The sequence below is a fragment of the Mustela putorius genome, unplaced genomic scaffold (assembly GCF_011764305.1).
Source record: "Mustela putorius furo isolate JIRA1106 unplaced genomic scaffold, ASM1176430v1.1 tig00003896_pilon_pilon_pilon, whole genome shotgun sequence".
NCBI lineage: Eukaryota > Metazoa > Chordata > Mammalia > Carnivora > Mustelidae > Mustela > Mustela putorius.
The window spans coordinates 1,812,202-1,837,933 of record NW_025422045.1 but is presented as its reverse complement, the minus strand read 5'-3'; the positions used below and the strand labels follow the sequence as shown (position 1 = coordinate 1,837,933).

At 48.1% G+C, this 25,732-nt stretch overlaps 1 protein-coding gene across 4 annotated transcripts in view; it reads right to left on the bottom strand.

The window, feature by feature from the left end:
* The window catches only part of CGNL1 (cingulin like 1), a 162,274-nt gene that overhangs the window by 15,760 nt on the left and 120,782 nt on the right, over positions 1 to 25,732 (bottom strand). For all 4 annotated transcript variants that reach the window (XM_045067463.1, XM_045067460.1, XM_045067461.1 and 1 more), the window contains 6 exons: positions 15,058 to 15,264; positions 14,106 to 14,210; positions 10,382 to 10,534; positions 9,314 to 9,484; positions 5,945 to 6,106; positions 2,988 to 3,077 (listed from right to left, as the gene is read on the bottom strand). In XM_045067463.1, the coding sequence (XP_044923398.1) occupies positions 2,988 to 3,077; positions 5,945 to 6,106; positions 9,314 to 9,484; positions 10,382 to 10,534; positions 14,106 to 14,210; positions 15,058 to 15,264 (888 nt within the window). The remainder of the gene's footprint in view (positions 1 to 2,987; positions 3,078 to 5,944; positions 6,107 to 9,313; positions 9,485 to 10,381; positions 10,535 to 14,105; positions 14,211 to 15,057; positions 15,265 to 25,732) is intronic.

The following is a 25,732-nucleotide window of genomic DNA, read 5'->3' as shown; positions in this document are numbered from 1 at the left end:
CTCAGGGAGGGCAGGAACAAGAAAGGAAATAGAAGGAGAAAACAGAACCAACAGGGCGAACAGGCTAGAGGCTGTGGAACCCTCCCTTATGGCGTGCACCTCAGACGCAGGGTAAGGCTGGGGACTTCAAGGGACTCAGACCCTCGGTTAGACGCAGCCTCGTCAGAGGAGCTCAGCGTTGGAATCGGGAGAAGAGACGCACTTTCACAGACGTTAGAGATGGTGCTCAGAGACGCTGGGACCGCCCTGGGACCCTATGGGGCTGGCGCAGGAGTCAGACCCGGGACTCACGAGCCCATGCTCTTTCCTGGAGACCAAGCTCATTCCCTTAACCTCCTCCCTGGCCTTCCTTCAAGTTCTGGGCTCAAAGAATCTTCAAAGGACCCTGGCCACATCGCGGAGAGCAGTTCTATGCCTCACGAGCTCAGGTGAGAGGAGGAAGAAACCGGTCTGAGCGACCAGTTTTTATCAGGTTGGGCCATCAGCTGAGCTGAGCAAGGCAACCCCTTTCTGTTCCAGTGTGTCTGTGTTTTGTTTTTGGTGTCAAACAGGAGCGTTGGAAAGTCTGTTTTGCCTGCCTGGTTATTGATAGGATGACAGACTTCCCCACCCTTCTTCCCTCCCTCAGCCACAGGCAGCATTAGCAAAACAAATCAAAGGCTGCTTCTGTTATCAGGAGTGCTTAGCCGATCCTGAAATGCGCCACGGTACCATGGGGGCTCAGCCACGCTGGCAGAAACCTGTCATCAAGCAGCTTTTCTACCAGGGAAAGAACCTAACAGATGCAGACTTTAGTACCAACGTACAAGGGCTCAAGGGTCAAGGTTGGATGATCCATCTGGACTTGAGGTTTTCAAGACAGACTTTCCCTATGCTTCTGCAGCTCCTGCTTGCTGGGCTGCACACCCCTCGAGGAGGACGGGACTAGCACAGCCCTGGAACATGCAGACAGAACTTGAAGCTGCGCTCAGTAGGAAGAGAGGGCAGAGCCTTGGCCTGGAATTTCTCCACTCTCAGAAGCCAGATAGCATGACTATCTTACTTGTTTGCAAACAGTCTGTCAATAGGGTGCCTGGGTGGCTCAGTTCGTTATGGGGCTGCCTTCAGCTCAGGTCGTAATCCTGGAGTCCTGGGATCGAGTCCCACGTCAGGCTCCCTGCTCAGCAGGGAGTCTGCTTCTCCCGCTGACCTCTCTCCTCTCATGCTCTCTTTCTCTCATCCTGCCTCTCTCTCAAATAAATAAATAAAACCTTAAAAAAAAAATCTGTCAATAGGGAAACAATGGCTGATGGAAAAGAAGCCAGTGATTCCCCTTCAACTGTGATGAGGGGCTGCCATCTTGGAATGGCATCGTCCCCCGGCTTTAGAACTTCCGGTTCTTCGTTGTTCTGAGGTGAGGGAAAGGTGGGGCATGTGGGGAAGTCCAAGAACGACCAGAGGAAAGAGCTTCTTTGGATATAGAAGATTTTGCCCAAATTCATGTGTATTTCAGATTTTTAATTTTAATTCTTCATAAAATAGATAAAACTTCCTCATTTGTACTCAGCATCACCCAAGGCTTTTAGGTTTAGTTTGCTTTGTTGAATTAAGAAAGTGCCTGAGGGTGCCTGGGTGGCTCAGTCGGTTAAACATCTGCCTTAGGTTCACATCATGAACCCAGAGTCCGGGGATTGAGTCCCACATCTGGCTCCCAGCTCCACAGGGAGTCTGTTTCTCCCTCTGACCTTCTCCTCTCTCACGCTCTCTCTGTCTCTCTCTCTCAAATAAATAAATAAAATCTTTAAAAACAAAAAAAAAAAAGTCCCCGAAACAAATCAAGAGGTGACGAGTCTTCTGAATGTCTATGTATGGTTTCTCTGGTACCATTTTTAGAGCCCAGCACACAACTAAGTTGTCATGGAAAACACATCCTTTCAGAGGTTTCTACAGATAGCCAGTGGTATCATGGATATGGAAAGCCGAGGTTACTGAATACAGGTTCTTTTCAAAACTGCCACTCGGTGTGCTGAATCATGTCCCATAATGTTTCCCTATGTGATATGTCAAATCATTTGGGCAAGGCAACCAGTTAAGGGGACCACCGCTCTCCAGTGACAGGACTCCCTATCCCCAGGACAGAACTCAGCCGCTCTAAACTTTTTTTTTTTTTAATTAAAAAATGGAAACATGGGGTGCCTGGGTGGCTCAGTGGGTTAAGCCTCTGCCTTCAGCTCAGGTCATGATCCCAGGGTCCTGGGATTAAGCCCCACATTGGGCTCTCTGCTCCACGGGGTCCTGCTTCCTCCCTCTCTCTCTGCCTGCCTCTCTGCCTACTTGTGATCTCTCTCTCTGTCAAATAAATAAATAAAACCTTAAAAAAAATAAAATAAAAATTAAAAATGGAAACAAAATTCAAAAACCATCGGATTATATGGAGTGTCGTTTGGAAAATTAGTTCTATTAACTCCAGTGTGAGGACAGCCAGTACCGTCCCCGGCTGCCTCCCAGAGTTGCTGTACAGATCGAAGAGAAGTAGAATTCCTCACCTCTGAGAACTGCAGAAAGCATTCACTAGGAAGAGGTGGTTGCTGTCCTGTGAAGGCTTCATAGGTGTGTGTACTGCTATTTAGCTGGTGAAGTTCTTAAAGGACAAGTCTGCATCGTATCCTCCACGTCCCATGGCACTAACACTGCACCAGCTACCCAGTTTCATACAGTTGCTTGTTGGACTGATGATTCTTAGAGCCTCTGCTCTAAAAGCACTTTGTCTACTAGGGCTAATAGATTGTTACCCATAACCATTCTGGAAACTTCCACTTTGTGTGCTTTATGTTATATATTAAACCTCCCTCTTCATGGCTTCCTACGGGGAACACTACCCAGCCTTCCGTCATTTCTATAAGGCAAGAACTTTTCTTCCCTCCTCTAGCTGAATCCTTTGCTTTTTGCCTCTCACATTTCCTTTTCCACGAAGGACAGTCTGTTCATCGTTCAACTACAGACAGTACCTGTTCCCTGCTCCGAGTGATCCTCTCAGACAGCAAATCCGAGTTATTTCTTTCTTCTTCCAGTTCCATCTCCAGCTGAGACACCTTGTCCTAAGAAAGAAGGGAGACACAACACAGTCTTACGGAACTCGCACTGACCCAGGTGGGGTGCATGGATGGCCCTGGGGAATGCAAACCTCCAAGGCAGATCAGAGCTGAGATATCACCAGAGTTCGGGGAAAGGACGCATCTCCTTCTCAGACTGTCAGAAAAACCGTGTGGTATTGCTTTCGTAATGGAAGATGTAATTGTGCATTTCAAAAATTTGTGAAAGGAGAAAAAATATTACCCCGAACCTAACATAAGCCTAAGGACATTTTAGCCTGTTTCCTTCACGTCTTTTTTCCCCCTTAGGAATCAGTAACTTTACAAAGATCTACCGAAGCCTAAGGTCCACAGGTTACCTGTTAAAAGGCAATGTGGGAGCTCAGACATCATCCAAGATACATTTCTTTAAAAATTCCAAGCTCTGGACAATGCTTTCCCTCCTTCCTGCTCAGTTTCCAAGAGCCTTGCAGGAGTAAAGGCTATGATGTACTATTGCCTGTGCCTCTTTTCTAGGGCACCTCAGACACTTCATGCATTATGTAGTCAGTCCCAAATCTGCACCTGAGGAGCACAGGGACAGCAGTGGCCCTGTAATTCCAGAAGAACTGTCATTTCTGTCTTCCTGGCTGGCTCCTCGCTTAACACCACTGAGTGTTAAGAGAAAAGCATGTCAAAGTAGCTGCATTTAGGAAAAAAGACGCTTCTAACACAAACCACCCTACCTAGCATTAGGGGCTTGTGAGGTCTGTGCACAAGTTTCTCCTGTCACCTGCCCATGTATCATATGTCTGGATTAACTCCGTGCCATACCTGCTAAAAAGCAATCGTCATTGTGAGTTTTGAAACATGAGTCTGCAGAAAAACACTGGAAAAACACTGTCTCTATAGTCGTCAAAGTAGGGCTGACAAGCTATGGACGTCTCCAAACGGCCCAAAAATCAGACTTACTCACGTGAATGAGTAAATGTCTGTGAATGCCTTCCCCGCTAGTGAACGACATCTTCAGGGAACCCAGAAAGCTCTCTCCCGTGAGCGGACAGGCTTGAAGACCAAGTTGGAACAGAACGCCGGGCTCTGCTCAGACAGTCCTATTTGTCCTCCGGTCCCTGACACCTTGGAGGCCATCTCAACAAGGATCCCCAAGTGCCGCATTTACATAAAACAGCCACCTGAGTTTCTGCGTTTACAGAAAATGCCTGGTGTTGAGAGAGCTCTTGAGTCCTGAGAATTAATTGGTTAAGTGCTAGTGAAGGAAAAGGCAAGACATTTGTCACGGCGAGACAGTCCTCCCAGCTGCCTCTGAGGGGAGGCAACGCTCCTACAGCGTGCTGCCCAGCGGTAGGGCCTTGAGAGCTGTTCATTTTGTCATTAATGAAGAAATATCTAAAACAGTGCCCAAGGGCAAGGGACGCTCCATCATGTCACTGCTTCTAGACCTTGAGCTGGCAGAAGGAAATGTTCTTTCAGTCAGAATGTTCTAGAAGAAGATGACAACCCAATGCTTAACTAAAAGCACCTCCTCACAGTCCTCTCTTCCTGTCTAAAGTCTGTGCTATTCAAAACCCACCAGGAGCATTCAGGGGTCCATTACACCAAAGGTTCTCACACAGCTGCCCAGCATGGCTTTAGCTTGCTTCGAACCAGACTGTCTGGGTCCTTGACAAATCACTTCCTAGTTAACTGGGTTGACCTTAGCTTGCCTTAACATGACCCTCTCTAATGAGATCAGAAATAGGAACTATAGCAAAATACACAGCAATCCTACAAAAGGACAACAAAACCATGCCAGGTTATTCCAGTGTCTAAAAAGGGCTATAATAAAATCTAATAAAATCTTCAATGGCTGAAACATCCCTCCCTAGATGGAAATTGCTACAAAGAGGTTTTAAAAGTTATTTTTATTTATTTGCAAAATTGAACCTGACATTCCACTGACTTTAAATTCAAACCATCTCTCCCTATTCTTGAGCACTGTCTTTTTATCAAAACCTTGAGAATTTTAACTTCTCCTATAAGTCTGGGAACTGATTCTCTCCCTCTCTAAATTCCACTGGGATGTGGGGTATGTGTGTGTCCAGTGAAGGGGAGGGTGTTCTGGTTTGGGGCTGGGTTTGATCTTGAGGATTATTCTTTTTCATAAGCTCAGGTGGACTGATGTTAGGATTCGTCCTGTCCTGCCCAGGTGCTTGTTCATATTTCGAATCTGTTACTCAATTCCCTTTTTTTCTACCGTGTTGTGTTTTCACCCCGTGAACAGGCCACCCCCAGGTGGTGACCCCAGTGAGCACATTCTGACACACTGTCTTAGACCACGTATATATGGTATATCCAGAAATGAACTGAGCCACAGTTTGCTGCTAGCTTTGGCAAAGCTGGACCATCTGTCAGGGAAAAAAGGGCCAGAGTCAGGAGACAGGAATGGAGTGTGTGGTGTGACAGAGGAGCTGCATGTTCCCAGGAGGTAGGTGGTTTCGGCCTGGGGCACAGCTCAGCCCCTCCCTAGATCTGCGGTAGTTTTGTGGCCTCTGTAGTTGGAAGCACTTCCCAAAGCAACCAACAGAAAATGCACCATCTATGTGCCCTTACGTAAAGCCACCTGGCCTCTCTGGAGCTCGGTTTTGCTTCCTCATCAAGACAAAGAGGACACTGTGCTAAACTGTTTCCACCACTCCTTCTAGCTCTGACATCTCATGAGTCTGAACTACCAGCTTCTTCCTCAAATCAAGAAATGACTTTACTCAGGTCTGCCTGTTTCAGGGAATAAAAACTGAAGGATCCCAAAGGCTCAGGTGTGCACAGAGAGGCCACTTGTCTTGCGCCCCACGCTCACCCTGCAGGGGCCCTGGCTCACGCCCGCATGGCCTACAGACCTCCATCTGCTTGACGAGTCGGCCTCGGTCATCCTTGAGGTGAGTCTTGGCCTCCAGCTCATATTCCAGGTCCTTCAGCGTCTGCTCCAGAAGCTGCCTTTTTGCGAGTGCTTCGTCTTGAGCTCGCTGGTAGTCCCGAAGCTCCTCCTCCATCAGGCGCACCTAGAAGGAGGGCTGGGTGGTTACCTGGGCTGCATCGGGAGAGCATCTGGACAGACAGCACAGAGGTGGACCCCACAGACGATCAGGGGGTGCCCATATCCTGCAGTCCAGAAAACCCTGAGCCAGTCCTAGCTCCCTCTGGGCCTCAGTTTCCTCTCCTCTAAAAAGCGGCAGCTTCCTAGCTATAGGGAGCAACCCACGGGGTTATAGATTCAATTTTGTACATGTTGGCCAGCATTTTGAAATTTAATAGAACAGAAAATATCAGAGTACAAAGAGATATTGTTTTATGAAACCTCTGTATTAGACCCTCATACATCTGTATGGATGCACGTATTACTGGGTTGCGATGCGAGGTGGAGTCCTTACTATAGAGGTCACGGCCAAAAACACTTGAAAGTCACCGAACTAGGTAAGTGCTTCCCACAGTGCAGGTTATTACCCACCTGTACCAGCATCATCTCAATGGAGGGTCAAAATGAGGGGAAAATTAAAAATGAAATTAATGATCCCAAAACAACTCACAGGCACCAAATCCAATAATACAAACAGACATAGGAGGTGAAACCATCTGCTCTCTAGAAGAAAATCCTGCCTCCGCTGTCATAATGCACAGTGTTTTTTTCATCCACAAGGTGGCACTGAACTAACAGCTGTGAAGAAAGTGCAACAAAAAGATTGACCCATGAGGGGTCGTCCCTGTTTTCTACTTCTCTGGAAGGTCCCCGAGGGGACCAGCCACCTCAGCACACTGCATGTTCCTCAGACATCTGCGTGGATTGATTCAGTGAAGACCAGGGCTACGTGTTTTATTTCCAACTTCCTTCCCACTTGGGGCAGATACAGGGTATTGGGTGACAGCAGTCTTCGGAATAACTAACTAGTCCGGGGCTTTAGTTCCTTGATGACAGTGAGGGGCATACTCCATCAGAGCACAGCGTCCTTTGGGGGTGATTTTCACAGAGGAGTTGGGGACGCCTCAAAGACAGTCTTGCGGGGGTGGGGGGCACCAGGTTAGGACAGTGTCAGAAGCCCAGTGGCTAGACTTTAGGAAACAGGTTCCTGGAAGCTGACAGGAAGCCCTGACCTTTCTGTGAGAATAGCACAGCCTGAAGAAGGCCTCTCCAGATAAAGCCCCTGGTCTGGCGTGGTGCTAACAGTCCGTCCTAACATCTCGCGAGGGCTCTGTCAACAAAAGCACTCAATGAGGCCATGCCCCAGCGGATGTGGAGAGCGTCTGGGATCACAAGCACTCCTCGCTACGCTAGTGATCCCTTTAAGTAGTCAGAGCTGCCCTTCGCTAAGTGGGTTTCAGACAAAAAAACCAACAGTGAACTCAAGTCTTCATTCTTTAGAGATAACCTTCCTCAGAACTCCTCTGGCTCCACACCAAAGGCAAAACAGGTCAAATGTCTATTGCTCTTAAAGCAAAGAAGGCAGTGCTTTTCCCCGAGGACAGACCCCCTGCCCCCCTTATGTTAACGGACAGCTTTATCTCGGCTCAACCAAAACACAGGGTTGGGGGCCATGAACAGAGGCGAGCTTGAGTTTTCTGAGGATTCATCGTGACCCTGGCTGGATTCATCGTGACCCTGGCTTGCCAATTCCAACAACTCCACCGACAGCTCGATGCAGGGCAGTATCTGCCTGCACTTTCCTTCCAGAATGATGAGGTGTCCATCTCTGTCATTCCGACTGAAGCTGTGTCTCACAGGGCTGCACCACTGACAAAAATCGAGGAAGAGCCATCTTTCGTTTTCATCATGAGGAATCTTCTTTTGAATGACTGCTCTTTTATAAACAAGACTGGTCTCCTTTTGACCATAACTAATCTCTCTGGATCTCAGTTTCCTCATCTAACTAGAAAATCTCTAAAGTGTCTTCCAATCCGAAGATTCTGGCAGAACAATAACCATTACACAAAAAGCAACAGGAAGGACTTTGCAGGGGTCATGGTGACCCTGTGATTTTTCTGAAATCAAAGCAGCAGAACCCTGTATTTGTTGGTGTTCTGGCAAATATCCGAATCTCCCCCTCCATCTGCCGTAGAAATACAAATGACTTTCTTTTAATGCCAGAGAGAACTGTGATGTCACTATGCTAATTTCAGTTATGGGGGCCCTGCCTTCATACGCCCCTGCAGCAGAGGGGACCTGTTATCAGGATCCTTTCAGAAACATTCTAGAAGTCTGTAATGAATATCCTTTGTTCTTTCACACAGTACCAGCACTGACTCATGGGCGACATTTCTTTGATCATCAAAGATATTAAAAGTTTGTTTTTAAAGAAAAACTTGTTTTCCTGTGGAATCTTGATGCTCTTGGCCCTGCTTATGCAAAAAAGCAAAACCTTGGACTCTAAAAAAAAAAAACCTTAACATTCGTGTCCAGGATATACAAACCCTCAGCTCTCCAGCCTCACGCGTTATCTCATTTCATTATTAAATCATCGCTATTTGGTGTGTTTTCAAAGAGGTAAAACCAGATGCTCAGAAAATTGGGGTAAGTTGCTCAAGGTTATCCAGCCGGCAAGAGGCGTAACGAAAAATTGACATACACTGTACTTGTGTTTTAGAACTTTCAGCTTTCCATTAAAATAATCAAAAACATTCCCATGATTTTTCTCAGTTCTTTATAAGTCAAGATTGAAGGGAGCGAATACTGGAGGTACTTTGCTCTACTATTTCTAAGTATAAAACTAAAAATATGTTTTAATAATTTCAGGACTCATATATTCCTGAAGATTTCTTTTTGTCCCCATGATCATTGTCCTGAAGCTCACGTCCACCACACACGCTCTCATAAAAGTCTGCTTTATAAATGAACGTCAAAAAGCAATTATTTACTATAATCCATGTTCTAGAGTTAAGTTAAAACACTAGTATACATCAATCCTTAAGACACAGCTGGGTATACCAGTGGTGCTCCACAAATGGCCGCTAAACATTTTAGTCAGAAACTCTTGAATTAATCGAGAAAATGGTAACTTTAAAGTTATGTCAATTTCACCCCAGAGGCCCTGGGACTTTGTGTCTTTGAATGCCATTTGCCCCATGTGACCATCCTAAAGGTTGGTCAAGTCCAAGTGCTGTCTTCCAATATACCCTGAGTCTCTCCTAGAAGAGGTTCAAGGCAGTCTCCCCGGATACTTTGAACAAAGCGAGGGTGAGGTGGGGGTAAACCAGGAACCGATCTGGCCAGGTATTACCTCATCCTGCAGTTTCATGGCAGTCAGACGTGACTTTTCAGCCTCCAGGGATTTCTCCTTCAACTGCCTTTGCATTTCTGCAAGCTCCCTGCGATTTTTCTCCTTGTACTCATCCAGCTGATTCTGGAGCTCCAGGGTTGATACGCGGGACACCTCGACAATGTCAGCCATCTGGAAGGAATGACATGGGTGTGAGCCCACCCTGTGACGCTCAGCTGGGGCCTGAGAACCAGGTTTGGGTTCCATTGAAACAATACATCTCTTCCTCTTCCCTCTACAACCTCCCCAAAGATTTTGCAAAGCACCTGGTCATGGGCTGTCCAGGCTTAGTCACCTGTAACATGGAAGCAGCAACGAGGAGCGAACAAGCACACCTTTCATGGCTGGATACATAGCCCAGGGTCATGCCCCCTTGCTTTGCCACTTACCAGCTACGTAACTGGGCCATGCACTTAAACCTCACTGGGCCTCTGTGGTGTCCTCATGGGAAATATTAGAATCATCATATCTACCTTACAGGGATGTTGTCAGAATTAATACATAAGGGAGAGAATTCCAGTTACAAAATAGCTAGTATAGTGACTGGTACACAGTAGGTATCAGAAGATGGCAGGCATTCCTGTTGGCTCCTAGAATCGGGGGAGCCCCTCAGCTCTGTGCTTCCCCCCTTCTGGGGATTTTAGGGCAGAGGTGGGCAGAGATAAGAAGTAACAACTACTAGACTTTGAAACTGCCTTTCAAGTTCCTGGACAAGAAAGAGGGGTGCAGATGCAGACGTTACCCAGGGTTCTGAATCAGGTAACATTTGTTAAGTCTGCCCTTACGTGCCAGGCTTCTTTGGGTAGTTGCTGAGAGGAGTTGGGCCCAGAATCCAGAGGATACTGGCATTTTCTAGACCAGTTTCCCTTTAACTGGGATTCTCAACAAGTCCAAAGAGCTGCTTCAGGGGACCTGGGAATCTGATGCATGCCTGCTTAGACAAAAGGGCAGGCTCTCAACAGGTCCTCAGAGAGCACTGGGCCCCAGCCCAGGTGTTCTGCCCACATCTCTCGCTCCCCTGGCTCTCACCTCCTTCTGCAGTTTCTCGATGGTCTTGTCCAGGTGCCACCGTTCATTCTCCATCTCGTTCTTCAGTCTCCTTAACTGCTCCTTCTGCTCTGTCTCATCTTTGAGCTTTTCAGACAACTGCTTCTGCTCCTGGGTGGCCCGACTCAGATTTCTCTGCAGACGGCAGGGAAGGGACAGCGCAGTCACCTACTTATTGGGTCAGCCCCAGGAACAGGCAGCAGAGGGAGTTCTGCAGTCACACCTCAAAGCAATAAGACCTGCTACATAGGTGATAAGGAATAGGACAGAAGCAAAGCCATCACAAGACCCAAGGACATGGTTGGTTCTGAAATTCAGGGACCCAAATGCAAAGTTGACTCAGCCAAAAACATGCATGAGAATAAAGGGGCAGACAAAGGATTTATTACAGAAATACAGAAGATGACCAAGGTTGCTTGGGCCAGAGATTAAGGACAGTGTCTGAAAACATGAAATTTCCAAGTTCGTGCTTGCAAAGAGAGGTAAAGATGTACATCAGACAAACCTGAACCAATGTGGCCATTTACATCCCGTACTATACAGCAGTACACCTCACGTTCTAGAATTCCCTCTGCTCTGCAGATGCATCTTAGTTAAAATAACCAAAAATGAATCCATGAGGAAAGAGAACATTGACCCACAGGTCAAGAGTCCACCTGGGTGGAAGGAGTTGTAATCCACAGAATCCTGGGTTGGACGCATACACAGAAGAAAAAGGACTCTGGCAATCCACAGGGAGATAAACTTGATGAGTAGTAGGTGTGTAATGGAAAAGACACTAGTTAGAAAAGTGCAAATAAGTGTTGATTAGTGATTCAGCACCAAATCCTAGCACTTACCATAAAATGAAACTATCTTGGGTGCACTATTTCCCTGGGATGTCCTGAAGCTCTCACCTCACCCGGTCACAGAGCCTGACCTTCTTTATGTAAAAACACAGAACTCTAAAACAAAATCCTAAAGTATCTTAAAACGATCGTGCTGGCTTTTTTAAATGGCCGAGTGCTAGGGCCACTGACATAAAGATACCAAGAAGGGGCAGAGCTCAGAAAGGGGCAGCATGACCCAGATCTGGGCTAGATCATCTAGAAAATGGTCTCAGGGACTGAGGGCTGAATGTGAGTTGCTATATGCCTGCTTAGGACTTGTCTTGTGTCCCCGCAGATGCTGTATCTGTACAGTGCTTAACAGTTTACAAGCTGCTCTCACGCGTACCAACTCAGGCCTCTTGAAAACACTCCCAAATCACTTGGGGCACTCCTGGTTTGCAAAGCACAACCAGCCATGCTGCTGGCCAGCCCTGTGACCTGGGGCCAAAAAGCCACCTGTGGAGACCTTCTGGCTCTTCCACTCTGCTAGGACAACTGCACTCAGAACCAGCCAACACAGCTGGGCTGCTGAAGTTAACTGCGGTGGGAAACCAAGGTCAACAAAAGCCATTGGGAGAGAAGAAGGTGGTAAACGGAAGGTCATCAGAAGTTCAGTGTGGAGGCAATTAGCAGGAGTGTGTCCCACCACAGTCCAGCTGGGCATACACCAGAAACAGGGTCACCTCCTGGGATTTGTGTTTGTGCTTGATTTTGTGGTGCTGGAGGGCAAAATGGAGTATGCAGGGTAAGGTAAGCAAGGTATGGTTCCTTTTGTGGGAGAGAACTCTCAATAACGTACCTCAAAATGGAAATTCCCGAAAAGCAACAAATGCAGAAGGACATAAGTGTCTTCCTATAGGATCCAACTCAACCCGTGCCCCTGCAGACCCCCCAGCCTCTCTTTTCCTCCTCCTGGATCCCACTCCTGGAGGCTTCAGGCCAGCAGCCAAGCCAGGCTTGGCTCCAGTCAACCTCCATATGGTGTGTGCATCTCTGTTTCCCCCTTAGCTGAGGCAGGGCTCCCCGTCTGGCCCGGGTCTCCCGTGCCACTGGAGACACCAGACTCGCCCACTCTGAGCCTGGGTCCCCGCCCAAAATCCCACATACCCTACCCTGACACTCATACATTTGCCTGGAAGAAATGTTGCTAAATTATTTTAAAAATATTTCTTGTAACTTGCCTCTATTGCAAGGTAGTAAGATCTGTCAAGGAAGAGATACCCATCTGGGTATGTCTCATAGCCCAGCTTCACAATGAGGGCTATGATAAGAACTTGGTGGCTGGAAATTAATACCTATCCCCAAAAGTGGTCTAAAGACTTGGTATGTCAGAGTCACAGGGTGAGGACGGAGTATTCTTAACTTTAAATGCAGATTCTAGCCCGTTGTGATGGAATCACAATTTTCCTGACTACCGACGGCCCATAAATTTAGAGTTAAGAGTTACCCAGAAAATTCTAACATACTTTAAATTTTAGAGATGCTGTTGAGAATAATGTTCTGCCTCCTCAGTTCCTCCAGAAATGTATTCCAATACACCACTGCTGATAAAACGTGTTCCAAACTCACACACTCCCCATTGTGCAGCTGGGAGTTAGGAGTAAAATGCTGTTGCTACAGTGGCTCTATTTCCAAGACCAGCGATACAAGCCCACTAACCAAAATACTGGGACAAAAACAGGCGGGAAAACGATCCGTCCGGAGAACACAAAACACGGGTTATTTATAGTGAGGTATAGTGAGTCGTACCCTTGAGCTTGAAGACCACCGTCTGTCAAGACACAGAGCCTTTTCCTGTATGACTGAGGAAGGCTCCTGTTAGTCCCTGTTAACAGTCCGAGTGGCAGGTGTGCCCACGGCTCACAGGAATGAGAGGCTTGGTCAAACGGAAGCTGGGACTGCGTCTGAGCTGCAATCAGGCATTAGGCAGATTTTCAAATCTGAACCCTGACCGCTTTGTCAGTCCCTAATCTTTTTCATATGCTCCTTCCCCATCCAACGGTTCTCATGGAAAACGTTAACAATCTCGTCTTTGACAACAGCACAGAATCACTGGCTTTGGCCTCCTCAGAAGCGGCCTGAGGAGTGCTTGGTGCTGGTTCTTTAAAGGCCGGAGAGGGTAGGAGGAAGGACATACCTGCATCCCACTGAGGTCTCTGTGCAAACTCATTTTAGAACTTCAGGGCAGACTTTTTTTTTTTTTGGAATGTACTTCCTACAATCTTGGTAACCTTCAAATGGGAAAAGCTAATTTTCTAAGAATCTACTGATTACGAATACAGATAGCTATCTAGTTTCAAAAAAAAAACCGACTTCCCCCTGCTTTTAATAGCTGTTCTGAAGGACCGCACTGTGTGGAGTATGCTTGCCCAGAGGAGAGAGGAAATTGGCTTCTGCCAGAGAGCTGACTCCACACTGCCTCGGGGACCGAGCCTGCCAGCCTTCTCGCACAATTCATATTTTATCTCTGGAAAGCTGTCAAGCTCTTTAATGTCTACACCAGGGTTTCTCCACCTCGGCACCTCTGCCCTTGGGGGCAAGATAATCACAGCTGCGGGGGCCGTCCTGGTCTTTGTAACACCTTCAGCAGCAGCCCAGCCCTGCCCACTCGACGCTGGGAGCGTGTCCCTGGCTGTGACAAGCGAAAATGTCACCAGACATTGCCAGATGTCCCCCAGTTAAGAACCACAGCTCTAGACCGAGGGTCTGAAACCCAGTGTGGTTCTTACTACAGGAAACTCCCTGCAAGGAAAGGACCCATGGCGATCTATCCATGTCTGTCCCATGCTGCTTCTCCGGCGTCTTTCCTGAGGAGTAAAGACAACAGCTGTGTTTACCTGCGCATCTTCCAGCTCGCTCTCCAGGGTCCTTCTGGCTGATACGGCTTCTCTTTCTTCCTTTCTTGCCTGCACGAGGGCCTCCTCTAATTGCCGGCTTTCACTCTGCAATGACGCCCGGGGTCAGAGTGCACACGGATGCATGTTGTGCCTAGAGAGCGGGCTCGGGGGCGTGAAAGGAATGTGGGAGACATCCCAGGACACAGCCAGCAGCGGGCCCAAGGTGGCACATGACAGGTATGCTCTCAGATGTGTGTGCCCGACTACAGCTCCCTATTCCGCCAGATGTGAACATGTGAATCATGGGCGTGACTGAAAATACATATCCAGCCTCACGTTCAGAGCTTCGGAAAGAGCAGGTATAGAATGGACGTGGGCACACACAGTTCTGGAAAAGGCTTCCAGGTGATTCTAATGAAGGAGCATTTGGGGAACCCCTGTTGGAACACGGCTCCCCTTACACTGCTTTTGTCCCCTCTTGGACTGCCGGTGCGAGCTCTCACTGCCCCCTGTGCGAGGGTCTCTTGCTAACAGCCTCCCACTTCGAGAGACCCGGCAAACTAAGTAATTGGTGCAAACTGGTGCGGCTTCAAAATCCGCCAACTATGTGTTAAAGAAGAAAAAGTTACCGTGCGTGACAATGTCTGATGGTGGTATTAGGACCAGTGTCAAAAAGTGGAGGGTGCCTGACGTCTGGGTGAGCGGGGACGCTGGTGTTCCCCACTCTGACCTCATCAGCCCCGTTCCCACCTCCTCGACAAGCTCACCTCCCATTTATGCCATCACAGAGGAACAGCAGAAAGGGGCTGCCGAGACGATGTGGTCACCATTGCTTCCACCTTTCCTACTAAATCGTGATAGTAAATCCCCTTGCGTTTCCAAATCCACAGACACAGGAAAAAGGAAGGATCTGCAGCAGCCAGATCTGGGTGGGGGGCCCAGAGAGCCTTACCTCGCACTTCTTGAGCATTTCCTTTGCTCGGGCCTCGTCACCCTTCATGTCGGCAATCTGCTCGCGCAGGCTGGCGACGCGCTGCTCCAGCTCCTCGATGCTGCCCCGCAGCTTCTCGTTCTCCTCCTGCAGAGCCTTCACGTGCATTTCAGCCCCCTGCTGGCTCTGCTCTGACGCACTGCTCCGACTGGCCAGGACCTCGACATTCTGTTAAAGACACGGATCGGGGGCACGCGGGAACCGCCGTCAAGGGGCTGTCCCCGGCTGCGAGCACGGCTGGCATTTATTAAAAACCCGCGACGTGCCAGGCCCCGTGCGCAGCCAGGGGTCGACATGCTAGAGCCTGGAGGCCAAGTCCAGCACGTCACCTGTTATTAAAAATAACGTGTTCCTGGAGCATCGCCACGTATGCTGGTGAGCACACTGTCTGTGGCAGCTTCCACGCCGTAGCTGCGGAGCGGGGAGAGCCCGACGCCGGCAAGGGAAGGCCCCTGGTGCTGCAAAGCCTCAAATATTCACTCCCTAGCCCTGTACAGAAAACTGTCATCACCTTTACCTGCATTAAGTCTTTGACACGGGACTTCAAGCTTTTAAGGAACTCTAGGCCATGGGTACTATCACTGTTTTAGAGACAAAGAAACGAAGACTTGGATAGATGAGGAACTCGCCCAAGGTCACTTAGGAGGAAGTGCACCTGGGAAGACCAACTCCAGAACCTGTTCTTGGGAGTACTGCCTTCTGCCAAGTCCACATCCCTGACCCCTCACCACGGGCAGGGCCCCTTGGCGGAAGTTCTGGATGAAGGACGGTTTCTGTTTACAGTTTTTTAAGGTCCAATACAAAACAGAAATTAAAATTCACTTGAATTATGATAGAGGTCCTCGTGCAAGCTCTGGGCACCATCTTCTGAAAATGAGCTCTGGGCTGCCCAAAATTCCTAACAGAAAGACATGGCGACAATTACAGTGTGGTTACTGCTGATTCCCAATGTTGCCTGGGCTTTGTTTTTTGGTTTTTTTGGGGGGGGCTTAGTAATGAAGTGATAAATGGCCTTGTCCAGAATTCCACTTCTCCCAGAAGATCTCTCGCCTCCCATTTCTACACTATTCTAAAGAGGCCAACGTCAGCAAATCAGATCCTCACGGAATAGCGGTGCAGATGCCTACAAGGAAGGGAAGGCCCAGTGAGGACAAGCGTTGGCTTTGAAAGTTATGTCATGCCCCTGGGGAGAGCTATCTGCAGGAACTGCTTGTTTGCTTGCATAGCCTTCCAGAAAGATCTTTAAATCTCTTGACAGTAAGCTATATTATCCTGAACTTAACCAGTTAGAGAATTTCAGAAAACAGAGCATCTTTTCGAACGCAAATGTTTAATTCTATTCATCTGGGAATACCCATCACAGTCAAGCCACTGGGTCAGAACACAGCTGGTGTCCCAAAGGAGAAAACTCAAGCGCCCGACCACTAAGGGTTCTCAGGACCACTAGGGCACCCTTTCCTACCGAAACCAGCAAGATGAACAAGGAGAAATAAAGTGTGGTTAAAAGCCTGAGGAAGGATCCAAAGAATCCGATAACTGGTCAGACCAGGGAAGGAAAAAGAAAAGTCTAGATTGCCCATTCCTGCCCTAACTTTCCCATTAAAGCATGAGACTACAAAGCTAGAGTTATAAGACAGCAAGGCACTGGCGTTAGAATAAACCTACAATTCAGTGGGACAGAACTGAGAGCCCCCAAGCAAATCCAACATTCACAGTCGATTGATTTTCAACAAGGGCACCAAGAAAATTCGATGGGCCAAGAAGAGTCTTCAGCAAAGGGTGGGGCAGCTGGAGATTCACAGGCAAAAAGATGAAATCGACCCCCTTTCCTTACACCAAACACAAAAACTAACTCAAAATGGATCACAGACCTACATGTAAGACTTAAAACTATAAAATCCTTAAAAGAAAACATGGGGGTAAATATGTGTGACCTTGGGTTAGGCAAAGTCTTAGATGCCATCCCAAAAGCACAAGCAGAAACAACGAAAAGTTGGGCACTTTTGGGCTACCAGTGAGACCATCAAAAAGTGAAAAGACAACCCATAGAACGAAGAAAACAGTTATAAACCCTCTATCTGATAAAGGGCCCATATCTAGAATATATTTTTAAAATTCTTCAATAATAAAAAGAGAACCCAATTAAAAAATGGGCAAAGAGGGGCACCTGGGAGGCTCAGTCGGTTAAGCATCAGACTCTTGGTTTTAATTCAGGTCATGAAATTAAGCCCTGTGTCAGGCTCTGTGCTAGGCATGGAGCCTGCTTAAGAGTCTCTCTCTCTCTCTCTGCCGCCTCTGCTCCTCCCCTACCCCCATGCGCATGCGCAGTCCCTCTCTTTAAAAAAAAAAAAAAAAAAAAAAAGGTGGGAGCAAAAGGATGTGAGTCAGCCCCTTTCCAAAGAAGAGCTACAGAAGTCCTACAAGCACCTAAAAAGATGCTCAACGTTATCAGTCATCAGCAAATGCAAATCAAAACCATAACGAGGTGCCACTTCGCACCCAATCAGGAAGATAACAGCAACGGTTGAGGAGAACTCGGAACCTTACACATTGCTGGTGCGAGTGTGAAACGGCGCCGCCACTTCGCGAAACAGTTTGGCAGTTCCTCACAAAGTTAAACAGAGCTACATGACCCAGCAGTTCCACTCTCAGTGTATACCTAAGGGAAATGAAAACACGGGCCACACAAAAGCTTGCACAGTACATCACAGCAGCATTATGCCTGACAGCCGAGGAGCGGAAACAACCCAACGATCCAGCGAGGGATAAAAGGGCAAACAAAATGCAGTATATCCACATAACGGATGAGGTACTGACCCACACTACAACATGGATGAATCTTGGAAACGTTATGCTTGGGGCGCCCATGTGGCTCAGTCGGTTAAGCATCTGCCTTTGGCTTGGGTCATGATCCCGGGGTCCCGGGATCGAGTCCTGCATCGGACTCCCAGCTCCACGGGGAGTCTGCTTCTCCCTCTGACCTTCTTTCCTCTCATGCTCTCTCTCTCAAATAAATGAATAAAATCTAAAAGCAAAAAAATTGACAGTGGTGATGGCAACGCAACTCTAGGGGCATACTTGAAACAGGTGACTTATATGTCAGAAGAAGTATGTCTCAACACAGCCAGTGGAAGACAAAGGAACCCGGGCTACAGAGTCAGGAGAGAGGGGAGAGGCGAGGTGCCGACCTCGGTAGTCTGAGGTCCTGAGGCACCAGGGAGAGGAAGAGCAGGCTGCACATTCCAGCCTGTGTATGAGCACATGCATGCAGTCACTGCTCTCTTGTTCACCCAGAAATCTCTGAAAACCACGTCTGGTGTGACCTGAATTGGGGCCTAACTGGCCCCCTGACACTGTGTGTGATGTCTAGGACTTGGTATACTCTCCGATCTCAAGTGGTGGACGTCCCTCCTGAGGCCTGAGGGAGCTCAGGCCAAGAGGATCGGCCGGGCAAGGGAATGGCCAAGCGGGGCAGTGGGGCTCTGCTCCAGGGTCAGCCTTCAGTAACACAGGCTGGGTGTGCCTCCAGGGGCTCTGCGTGGATGGAGAGGCTAAGTCCTGTTTGCACGCACTGTCAAGTGACAGTATGTTTTCCTCTGCATCTTCCTAGAGGGGAAGACTACATTATGTTTACAAATAAATTTACCTTAAACCTCTGTTAGCATACTTTTCTAGAACCCCTCCCCATCCCTGTGTCCCACGCCCCATATACACCCAGGCCTCTATTTTATATCAAGTCCATAGGCCCAACTTCCTTTTCTGGCAACCATACCTGATCCCCATCATATCCCTTTGTTCAAGGCAAGTCCTCCATGACTTCCCAGCAGAGGAAACAAAACTGGTCTTGAGGACCTCCTAAAGCACCCCCTTCCAACTCTGAGCCTTGGCCTAGGCATCACCTTTTCCAAATGCTTACTCCTGTGTCTCAGGAATGGGGTGAAGGGCAGCAGAGCTCTACAGGGCCCAGAGCCGGTAAGGACTGACTCAGGACGAGGTCAGCAGAGACAGTACTGCTGACCTCGCTCAAGTTCCTATGAGCCTTTGATCTGAAGTCCTGTCTGTCTGCAACAAGACTACAGTGGCTGTTACAGCATTAGTAAACTAAGGAGCTCACCATCTCTAAAGATTCATTTAGCCGTTATCACATTACTAGTGTAATATCTGCTTTTTTAAAAATTAACATCTGATGTCTTATTAGCCCCAGGGGTACAAGTCTGTGAATCATCAGGCTTATATACTTCACAGTACTCACCATAGCACATACCCTCCCAATGTCCATCAAAATTTTAACTATTATTCATTCCAGCAAGTAGTCACAAAGTGTCAGCAAAAACCAACTCTAAGGGACACCTGGGTGGCTCAGTGGGTTAAGCATCTGCCTTCGGCTCAGGTCATGATCCAGGGTCCTGGGATCAAGTCCCACATCAGGCTCCTTGCTCAGCAGGGAATCTGCTTCTCCCTCTCCCTCTGTCTGCCACTTCCCCCTGCTTGTGCTTTCTCTCTCTTTCTCCCTCTGAGAAATAAATAAAATCAAGAAAACAAAAAACAAAAAAACCCCAACTCAAATTTCTCTGCCACTCCAAAAGTTTGGAAGCACCTTGTAGTCATCACCACAAGGGCAAAAGTAGCAGATGTGCTATGTTCTTTGTTTGTCAAGACTGGACCATCCCTTAAAATGGCACTGAGATCATCTCTTCACCTTTCAGGCGGCCAAGGTCAGAAGGCGGTGGGTGGTGTGAGGTCAGAGGTTCTCCTCGTGCCACAGCTGGGGGTGAGGGAGGGGGGCTGGAAACTGGTATAAGGTCCGGGGGGGGGGGGCAATGTGGTAGTATTAATCAAAATTATAACGTATATTGCCCGTGACTCCACACCTCCTCTTCTCCCACTCATCCTACATGTGTGCAAAGTGCCACAGAAACAAGATGATAAACTGTGGCATTATAATAGCAAAGGATTGAGCTGAACTAAATCCAACTGATGGGGCATTTGTTAAACAAGTTACATCAGTTCAATGATAAGCTGTGCGGTGGAAAAAAATAAAGGAACGAGGAAGTGAGGAAAACACAAGGGACAGAACGGGACACAGAAGGGAGGTTTACATAAAAGGAAGGCAATGAGATAACTAGGTCATCCCCCGGCTACCCGAGAAACGGGTAGCACGGGCTGGCCGTAAGGAAGGGAAGCAGTGTTATGGAAAGGACAGGGATATAATCCATTGCAAACTTTCTTGTAACTCTTGAACTATGGAACTTCAAGAGATATTACATTTTTAAAAAATAAATACTCATTTTCTTGGAAGAGACTATCCATGCCCACAGGCACTTGGGCAGGCAACCGCCTCCCTAGCCCAGTTTTCGCCTCCTCCAGCCGTGAGGAACCCTTCCCCGACACATTCGCAGATACGTCTGGGCCCTGAGAGATAGCGGAGCCGAAGCCCCGGGAGCAGCTGTACAAACAGCGGAGAGCCAACGAGATCTCCCACGCGGGTTTACATAGCTCAGAAATTCCTTTTCACCACATATAGCTGGCAGAGTGGAAAAGGCCCAGATGGCCCAGGAGTTGCGCTTATGTGAGCACATCTCCAAAATTCCCACCCAGCAACCCGAAGGGAGAGACATCCAATGTAGGCTGATGAGAGACATCCAAGGGGCTGCAGAGAACTGCCTTTCAAGGTTTGGGTTTTTCCAACAAAACTGCCTATAACATTTTGCCTCTGACACCACGGTGTGTTTCATTCTATTCCAGGCCTCTTTTTATATTAAGATCCAGTGCCCATGGTGCTCTGGAAGAGGGACCACGTCTCCCCTGCAGCTGTGCTGAGCCCTCTCCTCCTCAGCAAGCCCCTCCACGTACGCCTGTCTCAACCCACCTAAAGCAGACGTAAACCACCTCAAGAAAGGAGTTCTCGGGAAGGAGTTCTCGGTTGGCGAGAGCAGATGCAAACCCAGGCTGTGCCCATTCCGCTGCAAAGCATCTTTTAGCCTCACAGAGCCTTACTTCTCTCACTTGACAAAAGCGGATGAAGTTACCTCCTGGTTCACTGTTGTCACTATCGAGGCAGGAGTCCTCGCCACTGACAGGATTACCAAGCCCACGAAACCCACGTATGTTCCCCAAAGGGCAGGACTTGGCACAGTTCGCTTACTGGGGTTCTAAATCCTCAAACTTGGCTTCCGACCACAACCTGCACGTTTCGGGCAGCTACATGTCATAAGGCTGTATTTCCCCAAAGAGAGACCTGAGATCTTCTAGTGGTCTTTCCAGGACAACTGCACTGGACCCTTCTCTCATTCCAAGGGCAAATCAGGTTTCTGGGTTGGCGAATTCATTAAAAACTTAGCCTCATTTCCAGTCGAGGATGGTCTGCTAAACTAATGGCAACGAAGGAAATTTTTCAAAAATAGGCAAATAGCATGTTTCAGTGTGCTGAATTTCCACTACTTTCAAAATAGTTGACTTTTAAACATATGCTCCAATTACTATTTAAAAGGGGAGGAAAGGACATACAACTGTATCACAAAAAAAAAAAAAAAAGGCAAAATCCCAGTTTTTGCCGGGTACCACCATTCACTGCAAATGACTCGCTTATAAAATTGGCCCATTTCCATGAGTTAAAGCCCACATTTAGAAATGCTCACATGTCCTCTGGAGCCACAGGAAACTTTTATCCGTGACGAGCACAAAACTCCCAAACAGAGGCAGAAAAAGCCACGCCTGCGTGTTTGTTCTGATCCAAAGGCGCTGATGCACTTTCCTTGCAGGAACAGACACCGTGTGGACGGGTTCACTCCTGGCTTGGCGAGAGCAGACCTAACAAGTGGTCATAGCTGGCTTTACTAATTAACAAGGCCTCTGGCATAGCAAGCTTTTGTCCCTTTTCTGTCTCCCTGTTTTGCTGAACGAGTGAAAACCCCTGAGGCATGGAGGCCAGGAGTCCAGGCAATGGAATGTTGGTCTGCCTGTTCCACGCCACTGGCCGCCCCCACACTCCCGTGTTTTGAGGCTGCAGGATCTCAGCCGACGGTGACCCAGAGTGGCCCCTGGGTCAGGCCATCTGCTGGAGGTTCCTGCCTTTTCACCATCACAGCTGTGGATGTCCACTTTCACCTCCCCAGGGAGCACCTGGGGCCCAAACAGCCAGTCCCTTTCTCACTTGGAATGTAGGAGAACCGGGTCCCCTGTGTGGCGTCCTCAGCATCCCCCTCACAGGAGCAACAACTAAGCAGCATACATTGTAGTCATTAGCCTCTCATTTCATCTCTTTCCCTTGCTGTCCATGAATTTCCATGATGTAAAGCCTCCAAGCCAGGACTTTACACTTGCCTGAGCCTCAGACTTACCTGGGGATTCTCGAGAAAAGCTCACTCTGACTCAGGAAGCCTGGGATTCTGCATTTCTTTTCTTTCTTTTTTTTTTTTTTTTTAAGATTTTATTTATTCATTTGACAGACAGAGATCATAGTAGGCAGAAAGGCAGGCGGGGGTGGGGGAGCAGGCTCCCTGCTGAGCAGACAGCCTGATACAGGACTCGATCCCAGGACTCTGAGATCATGACCTGAGCTGAAGGCAGAGGCTTAACCCACTGAGCCACCCAGGCACCCCGGATTCTGCATTTCTAACAAACCTCCAGTGAATGCCAAAGATCTCACTCTGAGTGGTGAGGTTAAGACAGAGGAGAAGCTGTTGTGACCTTGGGGCATTCCTATGGAGGTCCACAGCATAGGCCTCAGCTGTTCAAGTCCTCTGAGCTTCCTGCTCTGATTCCAGGGCCCAGTGTGGGCCATCAGGTGACTTGGACGTGACCGCAGGCTTTGCAGCCAGCCCACAATGGGACTTATGCAAACCTTTGACCCCTCTGAGCTCAGTTCACACCATTAAAGAAGTGTAACAAGTAACATTAGCTCTGAATAGGTCAGAAAATTAAAACAAGGTAAGAGATAGAGAAGCTTGAAAAAGCGGGCATCCCTACACTCACGGAGAATGATGGGGTTTCCCTTCTTCCTCGCTGACTCTGCCTACATACCATTTTTTGGGCAGAGTGGGGTTGAGCCACAGAAAAACACCATCTCTTAAATCCCTGCTCTACATCAGAGCTTCCGAAAATTCTCTCACTCCATTTCCCAAATGCCAACAGCATTCCTTCCCCACGTATCTGCGGTTCAGAACAGAATCGGTTACACAGTTGGACTCCGCCGTGAGAGGTTTGTTTGTGTTTTGGCAAGGGAGCAGCACACGAGTGACACAGGAACCCACGTGGCAAAGGGAACAGTGGAGAAGTTGAGGGTGCTCATTATCCGAACCCCAAATATCTTCAAGGAAGTGCTGATGCCAACAGCAGGCACAGCGGTTAGAAGATGTGGATTCTGGACCAGCCTCGGCTAACAGTTCGCTCTGTAAGGCACTCAGGCCAGTCCTTTAACTTCGTCGGCCTGCCGTTGGCTCTCTTGTTCATGATTGGGCTCATTCCAGTGTCCCGCCAGCTCTCACAGTCTGGGATTCTAGAATGAACTTGAAGAAACTGGGGCAGTCATCAGGCAATCGTGGAATTCAAGAATTCCAGAGGCTTTACTCATTTAACATCATGCTTCAATTTCATTTTTGCAAAGGCTGCCAGCTAATCTCAGATCCTTTTTACCGGTGTCTGTACCCTGGCTTCTGGCCGTGAGGACCCTTATCCAAAGGTGGGCAACTTCTGGCCACGGAGTGGAACAAAGTGCCACTTCATTGCTTTGACTCACCGAGTTTCAATGTATTATATTTAAAGAAGATACCGTTTATATACCGTTTTTCTCACTGCCCTGGTGGTAGTCTTCCTTCTTACCAAACCACCTCAAAGATACTCCCTTTTCAACAGATTCAATTACCCAGTTTTCTCTACATAACTGTGTGATTACAGAGGTTAAAAATATCCCTGGTTTTCTTCACAATATTCTTGTGAAGTAAGTCAATATAATTCCCTTTAAATACTTAAGAAACCTGCAAGATTTGCTCTCAGACATGGCCTGTCATGCAGATACAGGTCCCAGACACAAGTTACACTAATAAAATACCTCACATTTGTTCACAGAATGCATTTGACATAGGTTCTCATTTAAGCCATGCAACAAGCCTAGAGAGATACGCAAGATGGGGATAAAAACACCTCTGATAAAAATACTCGGCCCCCAAATAGGTCAAGTGCTTTTCCCAAAAAGCTACATGCTCACCAGTTTAGGCTTTGACATACGGTATGATTGCACTGAGAGGAAAGGTCCAGAACAGGCAAATCCACAGAGAAAGAGAGTAGACTAGTGATTGCCAAAGGACCAGGGAAGGGGGGATTCAGATGATGTAAGGGGGCTGCTTCACCTGGGGGTGAGGGACAGTAGCTATGGGTGCCCAACCTTGTGAATACATAGACGTCATGGACTGTACATTCTAAAAGAGTGAAAATGCTGAATTTCACGCTAGGTGAGTGATATGTTAATAAAAACAAAAGAAAAAGAATTCTGGCCTTGGCATCAGCTGACCTGACCCAGCCCCTCTTGCTCCTCTCTAAGCTTGGTTTTCCTGTTGTTCTAATCACGAAGGGGGCATTGCTCCAAGCAAGAGCGATGCCCTGGGCGCACGGTAAGAATTGGATCAATGACAGCTGCACATTAAGTTCAGGTAGCCAAGGGGAGCCTGGGTGGTTCCGTTGGTTAAGCAGCTGCCTTTGGCTCAGGTCATGATCCCAGAGTCCTGGGATCGAGCCCCGCATCAGGCTCCCTGATGAGCTTCCTCCCCGCTTCTCCTTCTCCCTACCACTCCCCCTGCTTGTGCTTGCTCGTTCTCTTGCTCTCTCTCTGACAAATAAATAAAATTTAAAAAAAAAATAGTAAATTCAAAGTCACACAACCAGGAGTTATATCCAGCTTCAAATCCCTGTCTCTGATCTCTGCTACCTGCTTCTAGGTTCTTCCAAGTACAGCAGCAGCTTCATTCACCCAGAGAAAGGAGAAGATGGATACCTGGCAACTGTGGGGTTTGGCGATGTCCACACACCCACCCACCCTGATTTAAAGCCAGTGGGAGGAGAAAGGAATATGCAGTCATATCATGCAAGGAGTTTCAAGGGCTTCTCTAAAAGAGCCTTAGGTTATAAACTTTTGGGTTTTTTTTTTTTAATTTTTGTAAGATTTTATTTATTTATTTGAGAGAGATGGGGAGCGTGAATGCACAGGTGGGGGGAGGGGCAGAAGGAGAAGCTGACTCCCCACTGAGCAGAGAGCCCCACGCGGGACTTGATCCCAGGACTCTGGGATCATGACGTGAGCGGAAGGCAGCTGCTTAACCCACTGAGCCACCCAGGTGCCCCAGGCTATAGCTTTTAATTATGCTTTTGCCTTTATTCATGTTTTATACCACTCCTTAGAAAGTTCTTACAAAATTTTCCGCAGCGTCCCTGGGTCCTCTCAGTTTTCAGGGTATAAAAGGAGCCTCACGTCATATTTATAAGACACCACTTCCCTCATCCTGAGGGCCGCTGTCTAAGGTGATCCCGGAACCAGCAAGTAGCAGTTCTTGTTTATGGAACCCAACATCCTCCCGCCGTGTGGCTGTTCCTGTGGGGAGCTGCTAGCTGGCCGACGGGACTGCCCCCACCCGGCGCCATGCAC